The sequence below is a fragment of the Pinus tabuliformis genome, chromosome X, assembly GCF_031772625.1.
Source record: "Pinus tabuliformis cultivar Carrire ecotype Pingquan chromosome X, CPIR1, whole genome shotgun sequence".
In the NCBI taxonomy this organism is placed as follows: Eukaryota; Viridiplantae; Streptophyta; class Pinopsida; order Pinales; family Pinaceae; genus Pinus; species Pinus tabuliformis.
The window spans coordinates 1,120,930,410-1,120,952,125 of record NC_142308.1 but is presented as its reverse complement, the minus strand read 5'-3'; the positions used below and the strand labels follow the sequence as shown (position 1 = coordinate 1,120,952,125).

General features: G+C 38.1%; 1 protein-coding gene across 1 annotated transcript in view; it reads right to left on the bottom strand.

Moving 5' to 3' along the window:
- RLP4 (receptor like protein 4) overlaps positions 1-21,716 on the bottom strand; it is a 196,648-nt gene that overhangs the window by 97,846 nt on the left and 77,086 nt on the right. Inside the window, exon 3 of the mRNA XM_089453211.1 lies at positions 5,686-6,750. Within this exon, the coding sequence (XP_089309337.1) occupies positions 5,686-6,750 (1,065 nt within the window). The remainder of the gene's footprint in view (positions 1-5,685; positions 6,751-21,716) is intronic.

Genomic DNA, 21,716 nt, shown 5'->3' with positions numbered 1-21,716 from the left:
TAATAATGTTTACAAAATATGTCACTTGGTCACCGCCAAGCCAAAAAGGTTCAAAATTCAAATTCACAAGTCTACAAGTCTAACGAGTAATCTATGACAAAAAGTAGTAGATTGTGAATATATCTACTAATCTCTCCTCCTTCCACCACGAATAGAACGTGATGGCGGGCCTCCACGTGGTGGCAATGAAGAAGATGGTCCCTGTGTAAGTCGTGGCACTGAAACTGATGAAGAAGAACCCCCTGCTGTTGGTGTTGAACCATGGAACCTAGGAACCAAGGGACCAGATGGGGGTGGGGGTGGTGGCATATCAACACGGTCATCATCATCCTAGAATCGCTCAAAAAATTCATGCAAAAAAAAAAACACTAGTTAACAAAAAAATTAAAAACATGAATTAGAGAAATGCTTTATAAGGGAAAATTGGAAAATTCATACCACAATGGACATACCTGGATAAGAGCATCCTCTAATTGCTCTAGTCGCAACACTCCATCCTCCAAATTGGGCTCCTCTGGATTCTTGTCCCAAATCAACAAGTCTTTATTAGACTTTGCATCTTCACAGTAATGGGACAACAATCGCAAGTTGTAATGAACATAAACCAAGCTCTCTGCCGGTCTAAATTCAACCTGTTCCTTTTAACACTGTGGATGAAAGAATAAGAGCTCCAACACCTCTCTGCAGAAGAAGTGTTTACCACCTGTGATAGCACCCGCAATGCCAAACTCTGTAGAAGTGGAGTACCCCCTCCATGCATGTTCCACCACTCAAGAGCAGAAAAAGTCTCTCGATCTTTAATTGCATGCATGCTCCCAAATGGACCAGTGTTGAGCGTATAGTTGCTCACCTGTCTCCGTACCAATGCAGCCTCCTCCTCATCAGGGATTAATTTACTCAATGCAGCCATATATTTTTCGTGAACCTCTCTATCTTGGTGTGGTTTTTTCCTGCTTCCCCCCCAGGTGCTGGTGTTGAAAGCCATGATGGATGATAGTATTTAGGTGTCAAAACATATGCTAATGCATGCAATGGAATATTTAGCATTTCCCATCGGTTTTGCACCTCTACACGAATATAATTGTACAAGGTGGTATCTCTAGGCTCAACAATGTCTTTAATCTGCCCCAACATGCTATCCATTTGCTCATACACCTCCCCAATTACTGGTCGATCTGAATCTGCAAACTTGATCATGTAATAAATTGGTTTGGTGAATTGCGAAACATATTTAACTTGTGACCAAAAGTAACTGTCAAGAACAGTGTCCTTAACTGCATTAGCACCATCTGTGTCAGTGTTAATTTCATCCCATGAATCAGCACACACCAGATTAGTTAAAGCTTGTCTCGCCCTCACTAGCCGCCTAAAGGTGAGGTAATAACTAGCAAATCTTGTCTTTGCAATTTTAAGCAATTGCAACTTGGAGTAAGTGCCATAGAAGTAGTTTACCCTTGTATGCCCTGTGATGAATTTAATGAGCTGCTTCCCTTTCCTGTAAACCTCAGCAATCCACCCACAATCTTTGTGTTTCACAATATCATGCATCAAAAGGTTCAATGTGTGAACCAGGCACCCAAACCAAAAGATGTGTGGATGAGTACGCTCAATAATTTTTCCTGCTGCCTTACAATTTGCTGCATTATCTGTGATCACTTGAACCACATTATTCGGACCAACATCTTTGATTGATTTCAATAGGAGATCTGCAATGTTTTGTGCAGTTGCACTGATGGAGGAGGAGTCATGACATGCAATAAATACTGCACCACTAGAAGAAACACCAAAAACATTTATCAAATGTTGGTTTCTAATATTTGTCCACCCATCTGATACAATGGATACCCCAGAATCCACCCACTCATGTGTAAAACGTGTCAAAGCTCTTTGAACCTTAGCTTTTTCTCTTTCTAATAACACTGTTCTAGCTTTCTCATAGTTGGGGGCCTTGTATCCTTTTGGGGCTTCATTGATGGCCTTTACCATGTCATGCCAATAGGGAGAGCGAAGCACATTAAATGGTACACCACAAGCACAAAGAAAACGGACTATCTTTCCATCCACATCATCCCTCCCAGCAACATTAAGGAAATCCCCTATTGTTTTTCTACCTCCAGAGGTTGCAGAAGTACCATGAGGAGATGGGCAACTACCAAATTTAGAGGTTGCACTTGATTCAGAATGAGTTTTTTGTTTCTTGTTTTTTTGTTGTGCAGCCATCTCTATTTGGATGTATTTTCTTCTTTCTTCAGTTGAAATGTTTGGGCAAATTTGTACCCCCACAGAACCCTTTTTTTCATCACTGTCCAGCACCCCACAAAGATGCCTCCTCAGACGGGTATATGAACCCGTATATGGTTTTCCTCCATGACAACCATGAGGGCACACAAATTTGTAAGATCCACCACCCTTTCCCCCATCAAGTTTGGTCACATAGTTCCACAAGGGTGTTGATGTACCTTTCCCATCTTGTGCTTCAGTGTCCCCTTCAAGTTCATCCCCTTCCTCTTCAAACCCTTCCTCCTCATCATACATTGGGTCACTCCTATTAGGACCAAGTTCATCCCCTTCCTCTTCCCCTTTATTCCTCACCCTTGCCATCATTAAAACCAAGAGTGGCATGATACATAGAAGCCAAAAGAACACCATCTTGGAATATGGATATAGGTGGTGGACAACCTGTAAATAAAGGAGCAAGTAGAAACAATGGGAAAGAGTAGGAGAGGGAGGAGAAAAATACAATTTTTTTTTCAAAAAAACAAGGGAGTTTGGGGTTTGAACTTACCTCTTTAGCTCTTGTAGATGAAGTCCTCCAAGCTCTTGCTCCAAGCTCCTCCTCCTTCTCCTAGCTCCTCCTTCTTCACTCCTCCAAGCTCTCCTCTCTTCTCCTCTCCTTTCCTCTCTTCTCTTCTCCTCTCCTCTCTTCTCTTCTCCAACTCTCATAAACTCAAAGTGAGAAAATGAGGAATGAATGGGAGCTTTATGCTTTTCATTCCTCACCTAAACTCACCCTAACCCACCCCCTCATTGCAAGTTAAGTTAACTTTTAAAAAAAATTTAAAAAAAATTAAGTTTAATTCCTTGCCCGCGCGGAAATTTCCGGAAGCGCTCTGAAGCGCTCGTGAAGCGTGCGCTTCCGGGGCCGAAGCGTGGCGCTTCCGGAGGCCCGAAGCGCCCTCCGAAGCGCGCTTCGGGGGCAACGCTTCCTAAAAACCAGGAATCGCTCCAAAAACTCGGAACCGCGCTTCGTCAAAAATGGAATCGCGCTTCTGCTGGCGCTTCCGGAACGCTTCCGTACGGGACGCGATTCCGGCCTAGGATCCGGGGGGGGGGGGCGCTTCCTGCAACTCTGGGAGAGGCCTATACGCAGTGTTTTGGCAGAGGAAATTCTTGTTGATATGTGCTAGGAAATAGGAGGAAATTTCCAGGGTTGGCACAAGGATTTAGGAGCTAAGGACAGGGTTCTTGAAAGCAGGGTTTCAAGCTAAGTACTAGGCAAGGAGAAGGAGCTTGTTCTCTAGAGAAACAATTTGCCTTGTAATAATAATATTTGCTCAAACTTTGTCAATAAAATTTCTACAGCTAGTAGACAGTTTTCCCAGTTGGGTTCCCAAGAAATTTTTGTGTTTTTGCTATCGTGTGACTGTGTTTTATTTCTGTTCTATTCCGCTGCAAATTGGTAGGGAAATTGTGTCTAGGGCTACAAATTAGTTTCAGATTTGTTCATTCAAGAAGTAGCAGAATTTCAAGGAAATTCTACACCATTAGGTAGGTGACCGGTTCAAAACTCGTTTCCGGTTTTTAAAACTATGATTATGTGTACTAGTGCATTCATCACCTTGTAAAATGGTGTCACACTTCAGATAGTAATGTGCTTCCCCCATTGGTACTTTGGGCAAGTAGTGTATGGCCCAAATTATTGTAATTTTATGATATAACTGAGACACCTCAGCTATTAGATATTTCAACCAATGCTATTTATTGAATATTATTGCGTCTATGATTCTATTATCTTTTGTATCAAGTTGGGTCATTCCAGCATGGCTTTCAAAACTAACTTAACTAGTCTAGTTGTCAACTTCAGAACTTGATACCTTATAGTATAGGCAAACGAGAGCAACAACGTAGTCACAATACGCAGTCATAATCCTTTACAATTAAAATTGTCCACAATTTGTTGAATGAGGAATTTCACACCTTGTCAATTCACTTACACATATAATTGTTGATCCAGCAGAGTCATTAATTTAGTTTCAATCATGCGTCACTGCCATAGGCTTTGTGGATTTATGAGCGATGCCTTAAGTTTGGCCCACTAAAGTAGGAATATTTTCACATTACCAGCCACAACCACTAACAAAGTAACTCCCAGCCTCAGAGTTGATTTCCTCGGGAACAGTAGGTAGCCTCACTCAGAAGATCATTAGAACTTAGCCTGTACTAAGGTACATAGGCAGCAAGTAGTGGTGATCCCCATTCCTATTGTTAATGTACATACCAGTAGATTATTTAAGTCTAGGAATGTATAGATCGCATCTCCACCCCTTCTACATTTGACAGAAAATATATAATATTGTAACTGTTAGGTTTATTCTCAAGCATCTTACTATCTATGACAATTTTATTGTCAGGCATGCCTATTTACCTCAGATGTTACATGTACAAGTTAAATCAATGAAAAAGAAGGCCAACAAAAAAGTATGATGGACATGAGAAATGGAAAAAGAATCACAATAAACAGCTGTCGGCAGTGTATCAGACTCATTATATCAAAACCAGATTTAGTGACAGTGGGCTTCAAACTGCCATGGTCAGATGTCCCCATCCTATCTCCTGGGAAAATGTCCTGACAAGGGATAAACACCCATGATATGTTGAGTTCTAGTCTGCATGGCAGGTTCTCAGGATTGAAACATTCTCTGATTTGGAAAAACAGAAACAATGTTATATTTCATCATGCCCCTGCAGATAATATTTTCACTTAAGACTGGTTCCGATTGTGTTAATATTTTATTATTTCTTTATAGATTAATGTTTAATTCCAGAAGATCAAGCTGGTCACATTGGCCCATCTCCACTAACTTCTGAACTACTGGGAACAAACCCCCCGCCATTGCTCGGGAGCTTCCTACAAAATCCTCAGGCCCCTAAGCTTGATCTATGCAACCATAGCAGAGTGATGACACCTGACACACAGTTGGTTAGACCATTATAGAGTGCCACGAGTACCATCACATCTGGCCTTGTCACCATCATCCCAGGCATCAAAACGACAAATTTCCTATACTGGCATTGGCAATCTTGGAAATAGGGAAGGCAGGGAGCAAGAGAATGATGGGTGGGAGTAATGCATAGGAATTCAAGCTGCCGACTTGAGGATAGGGAGAGCAACTACTGCCTTAGAGATCTGGAGGGCAGCAGAATAATCAAAATGGTGATCCTCATCCCATGGGTCTGAGTCCCAACAGCCCCTTGACAGTCCTGATTTTGTAACCGCTAGGATGACAATTTAAACTTTTGACCTTGAACTTTATTGCTACTGCTAGTGATGGCTGCTCCAGCAGCAGATGGAGAGAAGAAAAATAAGATGATCTTGTACTAGCTAATATTAAAGTTGGATGGAATTAAGGAGAAAAAAATGAACATAATTTATTGACTTCCAAAACTCTAGTTTGCCGAGCATACCTTGTGTATTTACGGTTCTCTTTTCCATTTCAATAACCTGGAATATCTCAATAGCATTCACCATTGCACTTTTCTGGCTATTTGGCCTAAAGCTAAGAGTTAGAGTTCTTCCATCAACAGACAGTGTCCTGTGCAATACAATCGCAGCAAAAGGCCCCCTAGCTATGCCTACAATGTCAACATTGGAGAAAAAGGGTTGCCCATTTACGAGCACATCAAATACCCTTTGCCCTGGACTGATCACACCATCCTCAATCTCTGCAAAATGCAGCCAAACAGAATAATTCGCGTTGGGCTCAACATTAAAATTATAATTCAAGACTTGCCCAACCGCAGTGCCTACTGAAGCAGACTGATAAATTGCTTCCGGAAAAAAATTGGGGGCCACAGAAGTTCCTCGGATGGGATTCCGAGTCGTCAGCTTGCGAGTCGAGCTCTTGGCCACATCATCCAGCTCAGTATCCGAAAACCAAAAGCGGTTGCCGCCCCAGGGGTCGGCATTGTAGGACTCGCCGTACACGCTCTGGTCTGCTCCACAGTCCACCCGCTTAGCAGTCCTGAATATGGCAGTATCTCCCCACTCAGCCCCAAATTCATAAGCTTGTGGATGAAGCTGAAGAATCTCGATGCTCATTACCGAAGGATCACCGTGGCCGGTGCTGTGAAAGCAAACAGTGGCAGCAGTGTCCAAAACAAAAACTGAAGCTTCGACATATGCCTGGTCGTCGTTCATGCTCCAGCCCGGCTTTAAAGAATAGACCTGTGTTCCTTCAATGGAGACGTCAAAGAGCGGCTCGCGGTCGGCCAAAACGTCCTCGTTGAGGCCAAAGAACATTCTAACTGAATAATGGCCGTTCGGTAAACGAGTGACGTTGTAGCAGTTCTCGGGACCGTCCGAGAGCTTAAAGAAACGGAGTTTCTTGAGCTGAGGAGCGATGTAGCTCGTGGTGGTGGCGTTTGCGGACGAGCCGCCTGTGTAACCGTAGTCTTTTACCCAGAGCATATTCGTCTCGGGGGTATGTGTGTTCTCCCATGAACCGCAGCTGATCCGGATGGCCAACGGCTCTGTAAAACCAAAAATGCTGTTATACTCTTCTTTGGACTAGTTTGAAAAACAGAATTTAATCAATCAAAATATGATTTGAATTGTCGAATCTTGAAGCTATCAGCTTCTGAAGTTAAAATTTGAAAACCTTCAAAATATTCTGGAATTTTAACTTAACTGAGATCATGTGGCTTTGACCTTACCTGCATTCTGTGAAAATGCTGTATAAATGCTCGTCCACACACAAATACACGCCACTGCGGTCAATCTAAAGCCAACCTTGACTGTTTCCTTCGCCATTTTTCAGTAACGGAACTGGATCGCGAAGAACATTAATTTGGGTAAAACTATGGAGATTGTTGCATCTTGATAATAGACGCGCTCACATGGGGAGCAGCAAGGAATCTAAAGCTCAACCTTGACTGTTTCCTTCGCCATTTTTCAGTAACGGAACTGGATCGCGAAGAACATTAATTTGGGTAAAACTATGGAGATTGTTGCATCTTGATAATAGACGCGCTCACATGGGGAGCAGCAAGGAATCTAAAGCTCAACCTTGACTGTTTCCTTCGCCATTTTTCAGTAACGGAACTCGATCGCGAAGAACATTAATTTGGGTAAAACTATGGAGATTGTTGCATCTTCATAATAGACGCGCTCACATGGGGAGCAGCAAGGAATCTAAAGCTCAACCTTGACTGTTTCCTTCGCCATTTTCCAGTAACGGAACTGGATCGCGAAGAACATTAATTTGGGTAAAACTATGGAGATTGTTGCATCTTGATAATAGACGCGCTCACATGGGGAGCAGCAAGGAATCTAAAGCTCGCGAAGACATTCAAAATGGTGGCCCACCATGCCCCCCATTCAACGCGTTTCACAAGAACGTTCACGCGAGGTTTGGAATTTTGGTAATCTAACATTTATTACTTTAACGAAAATAAATTAATTTAATAATTTTAATATGTCATCCTATACGCAATGAATTTGGTATTTTTGGAAAAATAAAAATTATTTTTATCCGAGTTTATTTAATAATTTTAATAAGTCATCGTCAAGTCAATGCTTCTGATTTTTTCTAAAGAAAAATTATTAATTATTTTTATCCTTGTTTTATTTTTGTTTATTTGGAGTTAAACATTGAATTTTTCTAGTTATATCATATTTTATAACACACCCACTGCCAATTGAATAAATAATTTTTATTGGGTTAAGAATGGTTTATTTAAATATATTATCTTCAATAGTCAATCAATTTTGTTAACCTATATCATATTTTATAACACACCCATTGCCAATTGAATAAATAATTTTTATTGGGTTAAGAATGGTTTATTTAAATATATTATCTTAAATAGTCAATCAATTTTGTTAACCTAATATTTTTAACATGTCATTTTTTTATAGTTAATGAATTTGGATATATATATATATATAATTATAATGTTATAGGATTTTTATAAATAATTTTATTCAATAAAAAAATATAATATATTAATTTTAATATTTTTAAAGAAAGGTAAATAATGTGATTTTTATTTAGGGAAGTGAAAGAATGATGGGAATGTGTGGTTTTTTTTTTTTTTTTAGCTAATTCAAGTTTTAATTTGGTAAGTCTTTTTTTTTGTTAAAATTGAGCAATATAATTCGGAGCAAGATTGTGATTTTTTTTAACACTGGTGAGTATTTTATAAAATTTGCGTCCATAATGCAGCAAAAACGGGAGTTTACATCAAGCTCTAGGATCATATTCTTCAACAGAAGAAGACAAACTCAGAGTTTCTACATCACTAACACATTGACTATTTGCTACATACATATTGCTAGCATAGTGGCAACTATAAAGCCTGCAAAATTGACTACAGAGTAGAACAGTTTTACAAAATTTTTACATTCACCAAATAAGGAGTCAATTGATATAGCTTATGCCTGATCTGCACTTGCATTTCCATCTGAAGCCTAAGGTCTTGAGGTTGTGCTTGTTGAAGAGAGTTTCTCCAATTGACTGTAAAGAGCATCCATTTCGTCATTTTAATGATTGATCTAAAGTTGGAAGCCTTGCATTCTTTTAGATTGTTCTGCAATCATGAGGGAGAGCTGGAGGAGTAGTTGCAAAAGAGAATGACATTCTATGTTTTCATTTATAGGAAGGTGTGGGCAGAGGGGGCACTTTGAGGATCCTACTCCTCCACCTTCACGACTAGCATTGTCCATCACTAGGTTGTTCCAATTCCAACGTCTATCATTAGCCAAGTCAATTTCGAATTCCCAATTGCATGCCAAATGAACTAGTGGATGAATACCAATCACTGCAAGGAAATACCAAGGACTAACAAAGGTTGAATGAAGAGCACCAAAAAGAAAGAAAGTTACTAAATTCTCCCACGGGAGCCAAGGAAACTGATGCAGACTAATTACCGTGTGGAGCAATAAGCTTTCGTTATGCACCTTACTCAGATAATCACGTCCTCAGTCAATTGCCTTCATAATTTGCCAAAGCATGCGCACAAACAATTGATTCTTCCCTTGCTTGTCAGAACCTTGATGGCAGAGCTGAGATTCAAGAGAAAAATTCGAGGAATCAACCCCACCCAAGACAGACCTCAACACAAATCTCTCGCTCAAATCTTACGAGCTCAATGGGATTTCCCAATCAATGAAGAGGCAGAGCCAAACTTTCACTATGTTTCGGTGACCATCAGCCTCCTTTAAATAGATAAGAACCTAATTCAGATCACTAATTTCCTCCATGAATGGGTATATCAAGCTTTGTACTACTCACACAAGCACCATCCTTCCTTCTTGTGTGAGCAATGAATCTATAAATTCAAATTGTTTGAGCTTGAGATGTGCACAATGTGAGTTTATGAGTCAGATCCTGGTCGATGTACAAGGAAGTGTGTGGCCTACAAGTTGACCCATTATCATTGATTGAACAAAGGCTGCATTAATGCACAGGAGGTGGTCTATCAAATCAAGATTTGCCTTCATGGTTCTAATGTTTTTATGGATTGAATACACATAGACCTTTAGCATTTTCATTATTAATTCATGGGATGGTTTGCCAACCTTGTTGAACATTGATCTTTGTTTGTCCCTTTCTCAAATTGCATGCTTGATTGGCTTGTTTATCTGCCTCAGAGTTTTGGTTCCTAAGAATATGATAGAAGCTTTTATATGGAAAGGAAACTAAGATACTCATTATTCTTAGAAGGAGGAGATTTGGCTTATTAGTCTTAGAAGTTGTACCATTCTGTAGAAATTTAATTATTACGAGGGAGTCCCCAACAATTATAATCTTGGAGATTCCTTTTTCCTTGGCAAGCTGGAGACCTAGAAGGAGCTCATACATTCCTGCCATGTTGTAAGTTTCATTGCCAAGACCCCAAGCGTACTTAATTTCATGTGGATCCCAAAGGATCCCTCCCCTCCTGCCACTCTTGTGATTTCTTGTTTTTTAAAATGCACTTTTGAATGCATAAATGGATTCAACACCCTAAAAAACCCTTGAGGCAGTGGAAATTTGGAGATTAAAGAACTCAAGCTTATGATTCTTAAAAATCTCTACACAATTTTAGGCAAAATTTTCAAGAGAAAGTGCCCGTAAAAGGGCCATTTCCTCAATGTATATATGTGCGTGTGTGCGTGTGTGTGTGTGTGGGGGGGGGGGGGTGGGGTCCTCTTGGCTAATCAAGCTTTAATTTAGCTCCAACAATATAAACTTGATTAAGCAAGGAATGTTCCATTCCTACAACCATTAAAAATAATATTTTCATATCAATTTCACCACATTTTATTGAAGATGACCCTTCTACTCTTTGTTCACACCTACCCTCTTTTACGGGTGTGAGGTTTGTGGACCATATATTTGGGAGTATATCAAAACAAGATAGAGAGGAATGTTTCTCACAATATTACCTAAACATCTAGACATAAAGAGATTAGCCTCTCGTGATATCATTATTGTTTAAGTTGACTCTAGTTGCATTGCAATCTAGATTCCCTCTCACGCGATTCAAAATTTTAACTAGCTCCACATTGAGACAAATCACCATACTCCTTGGGAGAACTATACCTAGGGTCCCTCTCACTCGATTCAAAGCTTTAACTAGCTCCACATTGAGACAAATCACCATAATCCTTGGGAAAACTTTATTTACCATATCTACTCCTTAGAGCTTGGGACTAAGGACTATTTTGTATTAAGATGCTCTCTCTACTACAAGACTAAGTGTAATTCTTGTCCTTTTAGAGATTCTCTAAGTTCTCTCAAGACTATTGTGGCTTATCAATGTTAGAATTGGTTAGCCCTCTTCTTTTTAGAAATGTTTAACCTTCACAACTATTGTGGCTTATCAAGACTAGAATTAGTTAGCCCTCTTCTTTTTAGAAATGTTTAACCTTCACCTACAACTTACCAAATACCAATTCCCAAACTAAAGTACATGAGGCTAATTGTTTCTTACTTCCAACCCTCTATCACTACTACGAAAAGACATCACAACAAACTTCCAAACTCACATAACAAACCAAAGTACACGAGGCTAATTGTTTCTTACTTCCAACCCTCTATCACTACTACGAAAAAACCTCACAACAAACTTCCAAACTCACATAACAAACCTACAAAAATATAATAAAAACCCCACATCAAGCTTCCAAACACACATTACAAACTTACAAAATATCATAAAATATCATAAATCAAATGACTTACATGTCCTCACTTCTATCACACATTTCATTAAAATAGTTAAAGGTGGCTACAAATACTAACATATTTGTAACTTTATTAAAAAAAGGAAGAAGGAAAGATCCCCTAAGTTTGTATTTCTCATTACTCTCCATCTTATTGGGCTAATACTTTCCATAAGGATGAGATTTGAGATTCGTTAGCATTTATTGACCGTTGCTCCTGTCGCATGAGGCTGCAAAACGGAATCTAAGACCTAGGGAAACATCCAAAATGGCTACCCCACTATCCTCCAAATTCTCTGGCGATAAAATTTTCTATATCACTTTTTATATCTGCAACAACTTTATCTCAACCGAGCGAGACAAAAGTGGATCAGGGGCACTCTTTTCGGATCACATTTTTACCAACAACTTTATCTCAACCGAGCGAGACAAAAGTGGATCAGGGGCACTCTTTTCGGATCACATTTTCACCAAACGGGAATTCCCTGCTAAAAATAGTTGCAATTATCAACTGCAAATTTAGTTTGTTCTTCACAGAAATTGTAATTTTAAAATAAAATCGTCTTGCCAGGAAATAAACACCGTGCTCTGTGAAATTATACTTTGCAGGACTATCCGTGCCGAGATATTTTATGCTAATCTTTTAGCTTCTCCGACGAGGCAGAATTTAATTCACAAACCTGCAAGGTTTCTGTTTCCGAAGATGAAAATTTTCTGGAAATCGAAGCTAAACGAGGGCACGTCATTTGTGCTTACCAGGATTCTGTAAATGCTCCTCCAGTTGCCAATACATGCCGCTGCCGCCAATCTAAACTCAACATTTGCTGTTACCTTCGCCATTTGTCGGCCACAGAATTCGAACTCAAAACTTCTGACACATTTACTAGAATATGGTTCCCTAATGGACAACAGAGAATTCATCACAAATGCAGACAGAAGGTCAATAAGAATTCAAGATGACGTTCATGATGTCGGTCAATAAGAACTGCAAGATGACGTTCATTATGTCTGCAGACACGCATTATTATGTCCTTTACAGTTCTCCACGGCATTGTTTCTTGTGGACGGAGGTTTTGTTCTGCCACGTCGACCGTGGGTTCGAATCACGTCGTGTTGTGAAGAGAACAGCAGTGCTCTGGCGAGAGAAGAAATGACCGATCGATCTTACACAACAGATAAATCAAGAGAAATTGTAAATTGGAGCGGATGGAAAGGAACAACTGTTTTAAAAAAATAATAATAAAATAAAATAATTTTTTAAGCTTCTTTGAATCAGAGGAATTATCAGAATGGTTAAAAGTGGTTGGAATCCAATTGAAAAAATTCAAAAAATCAGGTTTTGAATCATGTTTTTGATAGTGGAAATGGATTCAGCGCCATCAAAACCAGTCATCCAAAATCTTGAAGTTTGACAGTGGTAATCTTATCAAAATCTTGCTGAAATTTCCATGATTTAGAGAGCAAATTTGCAGGCTGGTTAGCATAATGAAATGGTATTACATTTTTGGGTTTTTTTTTTTTTTTTTTTTAGTTTTTCTCATTAATTTCCTCAAAATCCAATGATGATGGGGAAATGAAATGATATTTTAAGGTCCACGAGACTAAAAATAGTCTATGAGACCATTAGTTCCATGTTTTTCGTTTTTTGCAATTCAATCATTTTCCTATTCAAATTGATGATGCGCTGGCCCAACCTTCCAACAATCCCCTCGCTAAAAAGAGAATGCCAAGAAACTGATGCTAACATGTTCTCATAACTTTATCTGATGTCTTTGAATGCATCAAATTCCAAAATGAAATGTTTTTCCGATTCCATAGCCCCAAACCTGCAAAATGTACACACACGTTCTTCCCAAGCTTCTTTAGGCCTTTTCCACCGTCCTGTTTCACACTGAAGTTGATGTGAGTTGGTCATTAATTGAGCAATAAGAACCTTTGCCCTCCACCTAATGCTAGCTCCAATGAACTCTTTTTGTTGTAGATCACAAGTAGGGTTGAATTTCTCAATGTAATATTTCTTCTTTCTACCCAACTCTTTTCCCCATACCTTTTTGCGAAACTTCTCCATAACAAAATCCTTTAGCTCTTTGCTATTTATGGGACGGGCATTGAGGTAGATATTCCATTTTTGCATCCATGTGTAGTTTTGTTTTATCCATGTTTGTTTTCTTTCACTCATGCCTTCATTGAAGATACCATTAGGCCATCTACCTACTCTCATTGGTTCAATTCTTTTTAGATATCTTATGAGCCGCACCATAGCAATTGCTTCAATGGGAGTTGCTCCTATTTCACTCAACATTATCTCATAAGGTACTGAACTTTTTATTTTGAACTTGCTCATGATCAAACGTTTTTGGATTTTCTCAATTTGTTTCCATTTTGAAACGGGAGTGTTGCTAGCCCACAATTCACACCCATATAGCATCACTGGACAAACTAGGAGTCCAAAAAGCACTTTAATCATTTTCCAATCCCATAACTCTGCCTCTCTACATCTGTTTTGAAGAGCATATAATGCTTTCCACCCTCCTAAAATTATCTTCTTTCTACAGTCCTCCCAATTGAGTTTGTTGTTGAAATCAATCCCAAGGTACTTGTAGTTATTTACTTCTTCAAGAATGTTGTCTTCAAAGAAGAAAGTATGATGACCCTGTTTCCTTTTATTAGAGAAAATCATTTTTTTGGTCTTGCTAGTATTGACTTGCATCTCTAGTGCTCTACAAAAATGCTCAAGGGCATATAAGTGCATTTGCAATCCATGGGTCGATTTAGAAATCAATACAATATCATCAGCATATAAAAGAAGTTTTATCACAAACTGCCCCAACTAAACACCATCTCCACGTTGCAAATTTAGCTACTCTTCCAATTTATCAATATATAGACCAAAAAGAGTGGGGGATAGAGGGCAACCTTGCTTGACTCCAATGTCACTTCTAAAGCTTTCTGAAATACTCGTTGAGGTTCTAATTTTGACTTTCACTTCTTCATAAAGTCTATGGACAACAACACTATAATGCACAGGAATTTCAAGTTCTTCCATTCTACGCCACAACTTATCCCTAGGGACTCTGTCAAATGCTTTTTTGAATTCAACAAAACAACAAAATACTTCTTCTTTGTTCTCCCAAACCTTTTCAACAATGTGTCTCAACGTGATACCATGATCCACTGTAGAATGTTTCAGCCCAAAACCCGCTTGTCCTCTTGCCCCATTTTCTTTTACTTTTGTCCACTTATTAATTATGTCTTCTACCATGTTGCCGAAAAGCTTTGCAAACAAATGATTGATCATAATTGTTCTATAGTTGGATGGATTATTAATTTCTCCGCTTTTAAAAAGGGGTATTACTGGGTTAGTTGTCCAGTCTCTTGGAAATCCTTGTTGAATGATGTTGTTGAATATTTCCATGATGTGCGGTGCAAGAGCATTCATTCTCCATTTTAGATACTTTGCTTGAAGTTCAACCAAGTCCTTTGCCTTTCCTGTTTTCAGCATCTTAATTCCATTCTCCACCTCCTGTGACATGAAGAGCTTTGAATTTGTGTGATCCAAGAGGAGGACTCCGCCTCAGATTCTTTCTCATAGAGTTGCCTTGCATATTCAAACCATTGATTGACTATAATATTATTTTCAATTTGCTTCTTCCTTGGTTGCAGTTCCTGTCAAAAAAGCTTTGGATTATTCTTGCTTAAATATATTAACTCTTCTTTCCTTGTTTGTGTGAACTCATCTTTTTTCCTTTTTAGTATCTGCTTATATAACTTTACATTCATCTTCTCCCTTCATGCCTTTTTCAAGGTTCTCCTTGCCATTTTGCATTCCTCATCAAACCAAGCATTTACAGGAAAACAATTTGATTCTGATTTCCTATTTTTTTCTATTTCCACTTCTCAAGTGCACTTTCAATTATATTTATTAACTCATGACTGTTGAAGCTTTTGAAACCAATTTTCTCCTTCCAAATTAATCTCTCTAACATTGTCTTGAAGATAATACAATTTTCTTGTGTTAGAAGAATTTTTCCCCTTGATAGTAATTGTTAGGAGCATTGGGTTTTCCTCCTATGCTACCTTTCTTCTAACCATAATAACCTTGTATAAATTGGGTTATGGTATGATTTTAAGTCCCAAATATGCTCTCCATTACTAACTTCGTCTATCTTTTCTATCAAGCTTTGTGAACACATCACATAGTCAACAACACTTGCCTCATTGTATGTGTTGCAAGTGAAGTTCCCAGACCTTTTCCATCTATCTAGACCATTGCAAATAATTAAGTTGAAATCCCCACACAGTGTAAGCAACTCCTCAACAAAGTGATTGTTAACTTTGTCATCTTCTGAACACCTCACCCATTAGGGATTCTCCTCTTCAATGAGCCAAATAGGATTGGTATCCTCTTTGCAACAACGAATGCTAGCTTGAATATTTATTGTTCTAGCATTGAAATCTTCCACTAAAGGAACTTGTCCCTGCTGAGAGTACACGACAATATCCCGTTTTAAAGCTGCATACGGATCCTTACTATCAAGCCCCTTATTTTTGTAAATTTTTAGACTTGAGGGGCAAAATAGCATGCTCCAATTCTTATGTGATTCTTATTATTTGATATTTTCAACCATAAATATTGTTTATTCGCATCTTCTTTAATTAACTGAATGTGACGACCTTCTTTTTCTTTCACTAAAACTAGTATTCCCCCATACCCTTTGCCATTTTCTGCTACCTTGTTCCAAACTGCCAACTTCGAATATCCATCAAACACAGGAGTTTTGCAACCATCATGCTCATGAGTTTCCGTGAGACAAATTATGTCTCTACCTTCTGCAATAGGCCCTAACCCAGGTCCACTCCTCCAAGGATAACCTCTACAATTCCAACAAACTAAACTTAGGTAGACCTGGGTAGGATTTGACTGCTATACAGTTTGGCACATAAAACTCAAATTTGAGTCTTCACCCCTTTTCGTCCATGTTGCTCTTGTTGTTTTCATCCCTACTATTGAATTCTCTGTTTTTTCTTTACTGCCAGCTTGCTGCCTATTTACCCAAACACTGCAATAACGGCTTTACCATTGTACAACCATGCCCTTTTCCCTTCATTTCTTAATGTTCTAATTTTCTCCACTTCATCCCTTCTCTCTTCTTGTTGTTTTTTGGTTAAATCTTCATCGAAAAAGAAGTGTGAACCTTTCAAGAGTTCTTTTTTTTCCCAAAAGTTAATATTTGTCTCGTATGCTTGCCATGGTGACTTTTATGGGTCGAGGCCTCTTTTCACATATCCTCCCAACCCTCCTTGTTTGGCAAATTTTCCCTTTCCAATGTAGTTTCTCTTTCAGAAAAGTCTCTTGTCAAATTGAGAGTACTTTCATTCTTCCCATAATCTCTTATTCCCCTGAAAATAAAGTTTGTTTTTCTGTCATGTCTTTCTTTGTGTTCTATTTCTTGTGCTCTGCAAGCACTTGCATCTTCTTCTTCCTCTCTCCTTATGTAACCATTAGCATCTTCAGCTCTAGCTTTGATTTCTTTTGGACTATCTTTCCCATTGTTCCTTTTTTCCTTCTCCTTGGAAATGTTTGTTTGCTGAGATATTTGTGTATCTACCTAAGTTTGTTTAGAAATTATCATATCCCTGTTTGATGCTATTAATTCTTTCATGCTTTGCCATTCTTGTTTTCTTGTCTTCATGGGAATGATAGGTTTTAATTGTATTTCTTACACAGTGATAGTGTTTGTAAGGTTTTTCAATAAGCGCAATTTATTTATGTATTAAAAATACAATTTGAATTATAAAAATTAAAATTCAGTGGAAAAACAAAAATATAAAAAAGTGAAATTCTATTTTAATATTTTATTTATAAAACTTAAAAGATTTTAATTTGTAATAATTATGTCAATTGGTATGTTTATTTTAGAATAGAGATTTTAGAATTTTAATTTAACACATTTATATTAATTAAATGGCTAGTAATGTCCATAGGCATTAATTCATGAGAAGCATCAAGACACTTAGCTCGTGATACATTTTACAGTGGCTAAATTAATAAATAAATAAAAATAAATCATATGTAACAATATTCTTAACTATGGAGGCATTTTCTATTATGAGGTTTTTCTTGGCAACACTAGAGATTCATCGTCCTCCATTGTAGAGATTTGGATGACATTTGATGATGTCATGGTTTAGTCATGTTCTTTCTCCTCCATTGTAGAGATTTGGATGACATTTGATGATGTCATGGTTTAGTCATGTTCTTTCTCGGAAAAACGAATGGCTCATCATAAGTGTCTATCCAAACAAAACTTGGTAACCTGGGATCAATCCAAACAGAGTAGGTAACATGGGATCTCTCCAATAGGAGTTGGAGACCCAGTTCTTGCTTCTCGAGTAGAGGAGCTAGAAGACTGACTCATGTTTCAACTTGATCACACCAATGGACCAGAAAAATCTACCAACACGTGCTCCTTCTTTCATGAGATTATTAGAGCTCACATTTCTATCTTTAAAACAAAACCCTTTTGAAGTAACTTGTTATTCAAACTCAAATCTCAAAGAATGGAGATAATTTTTTATCTAGATTGATTGCTGGGTAGAACCTAAAATGGAAAAATCTGTGAAACTAAAAACCACTGAGCTTTTCACTTCTCCCTAGATGACCGATTTAGAATGATCAAGAATTGGCCGATGGAATGAAGTGAGAATTTTTTCAGAACAATACTAGTGTTCTCGTAATAAATCAAATTGCAGCAAACTCCTCACAATTGAGAAAAACATGAAATCCACCGCACCAAAATAATGCTATAGGTATCTAAAATCTCCCTATTATATAGCAGATTCTACTTCCCCTTCTCCCACATCACCATCCACTCCACTGCATGCTTGCGCCATTTGAGAGATGGTTGGTGATCCGCATGGGTTTCTTCAATGTGATTATTCTTCCATGGCAACTTGGGATGAGCACGCTTACACTTCTTGGCCTCCACTCCCACAATATCATCAACACTCTGGAGATAAAGGTCGTCTTCAATATCACATATGGGATAATCCTCTAGGCAACAATAGATGGAACTTGTGCAACAAACGACATTTTCGAGCTCACAACATCCATAAATCAAACAATGATCCAAAAATTCAAATATACAACAACATGTCTCGTCGGATGAACAATAAGAGTATCCCCCACACTCACAGGCGAGAGGCTTCGCGATGGCAGTGGTGGAGGGGCATCCTTAAGTTGATTGCAGATTCCCCGAATATTCAGGAATTTGACGGACATGGGCACGATCAATTTTTTTGACCACGCCCATGTCCGTCGAATTCCCAAATATTCGGGGAATCTGCAATCGACTTAAGCTCACCGGTGGTGGAGAAGGTGGTGGTGGTGGTGGAGAAGGTAGGGGATGGATGACTCGGGACTGCGTGAGGTTTCCTCCTTGGTGGGATAGGAGGTCAATGCATTGATGGCACATAGGCCATCTTCCATATATGTGTTTCTCTCTATGTAAAAGTATCCTTCCGGTCCCCAATCTGTACCCCATGATTTCTTGACGATCTAGTAGTCCACATCATCCTCGAACGAATACCCAACAATGAGTATTACATGGTCGATGTCATCTTGATTTCTCAAGCATTCCCCGTCGTATAATGAAGTGAGGATTACAAGAATCTGGATTGCTCGAGCATTCCCCGTCGTATAATGAAGTGAGGATTATGGGAATGTAACAGATGGAATGCATGTATCAGATTGATATGGTTGTTAGCTGCAGAACCGATGATCCACACCTGCAACTTGACTAATGAAAGCAAAAAAATCTTAGACTTGAGAATTTGGGTAGAACCTGAAACTGAAAAAGCTGTGAAACTTAAAACCATAATAGCTTTTCACTTCTCCTTGGATTACCAATTTAGAATGATCGAGAACTGGTCGATGGAATGAAGTGAGGGTTATGGGAATGTAACAAATGGAATTCCTGTATCAAATTAATATGGTTGTTAGCTACAGAACCGATGATCCACACCTGCAACTTGGCTTCCTGAAGCACAAAGTGCTTGGACTTATATGAACATTCAATCAAACTATGGAACCAATTAATTCCAAGACACAATGGTTCAGAAATCCATCAATACGACCACCATCAATGGTGAAAAGAGTAGCGGTCGCAATTAAGTCGTGAGTAAGACACAATGGTTCAAAAATCCATCAATACGACCACCATCAATGGTGAAAAGAGTAGCAATCGCAATTAGGTCATGAGTGAGATGCATGCGAGCCAATGCATAGGTAAGATCCATGCAAACTGCATGCGGAACAATTGGAGGTCGCTAGATGCAACGTGTATGCTTGTGGTATGAGATAAATAAATAAAAAAGTATATGCCAAGAGGCATCGTAATCGTCGGGACATCACTTGCGAGGTTGCATTTCAGTTTCTAAAACACCACCGCCATGTCAAGCAATCTGCTTAGCTTTTAATTTTTTATAGGATTTTCTCGTAAATTCAAGAAGCAAAAGTAAGGAAAAGAAAAATGTTGTTTATTTATGTAGAGAAACCACATCAATTTCTATTTTAATTTTAGAAAGAATAGCAGCTCGAGGACCAAGCAAAGCATGTCGAAGGAAATATACCCCGACATTCTCTTTCTTTTGATTTTGAATTTTTTTCCTAAACTGACAAATTACAAATAAAGAGAGCTTTACATCAAATGTGATGAACACTAATTGTACATGTGATGAATATGTTCAAAATAACATCTTGAAACGTTATATCTAAGAAATGGATGTTTTTTGTCTTGTATGAATGGGGTGTAACAAATTCCACCCTTCGCTTTCACTTTGTTTGCCATCTCAAATCATATTGTCCAACTTTTGGTTGTGGCCACTGGGTTTTACTGATATAAATTCCATTATTGATGGCAGGGTTTCTTCCATCAATTCCTTCATTCATGTATTGTACATTCCATTCTAGAGTCTTTTCAGAGATTTTGTTACAGAATGACGCCTGTTTCATTGCCTTCGGGTTTCAAGGTTCATCTCAGTGATGGGAGCTTGTGGGTTATTATTGTTAACTAATCCTTCGAGATTATTATTATATATTGTATAATATGTAATTAGTTTTACATTCCGTTTTTACAGTTAATAAGTTACTGAGACACAACTATCTCATACCTAGATTGCACATGTATAAATAAGTAATTTTATCATTAATATGATGCTCTTTCATTGTGTTCTTTCATTGTGGAGTTTATTTGGGCTTGTATAGTGGTATCAGAACACTGGTTGAGTTGTTCATAAACTCCATGTATTTGAAGTCTATGGCGTAAAGGAGACACAGAGCATGAAGACTGTGAAGATAGAGTGCAACAGAAGGTTAATCTAGTGGAACAATACAGTGGGATGCCCAAACTATTGACTCTATGTAAGTTTCATATCTTTCAGTCATAATGAAAGATGATTGGAGAAATTGAGTGGCATATTTTTTTTTACATATCCTTAGAATTTAGAATACAAATTTCCAATACATTATTTATATTTACTGCAGCATATAAATTTATGAAGGATATATATTTTTGGTGGATAAATTTCTGAAGGATACTTAAAATGATGTATATTTTTGGTGGTTTGAATTAAATTTTTGATTGAAGAGTGGTCAATTTTCTGGTGATTTGAAATACATATTTTTTTAAGAGGCCATTGGTAAAATAAAATTTATTTTTGGAGGCTAACAAGTTTTGAACCTAGCTCTTTGCTAGGCTATTTTTGAAACATACCATTAAACCAAAAAGCCAACTTTGTTTGAAACAAGAGGAGAAACGAATTTATATATTTTCAGAAGTATTGAATATATTTTGAATTTGAAAGGATTTGAAGAATACTTGGTTACATAACAATTATGACTTCAATAGTTTCCATAGTTGGAGTTGTTCTTAGTGGAAAGGAAAACTATCAAGAGTGGTTTAGAAAGCTTAAAAGTGTCCTTGTTTTTAATGATTTGTGGGAATTTTTTCAAGGCAAGAAGGATAGTGATGGAAAAGAAATTGCACGAGAGCCACCTGATAATGAGAAGCAACATGCAATTTGGGAGACAAAAGACAACAAGGCATATGCATTAATAATTGCATCGGTGATAGAAGAGGTAAGTAGATATATCGTTTCTTGTCGTATGCATTTGAAGCACTAAAGAAGTTAAAAGAATTGCATGATTCACACTCGAAACTCAAAATTATTCAATTATTGTTAAAGTTGTTTAATTTAGAGATGAAGGATAATGATCCTTTGAAGAGTG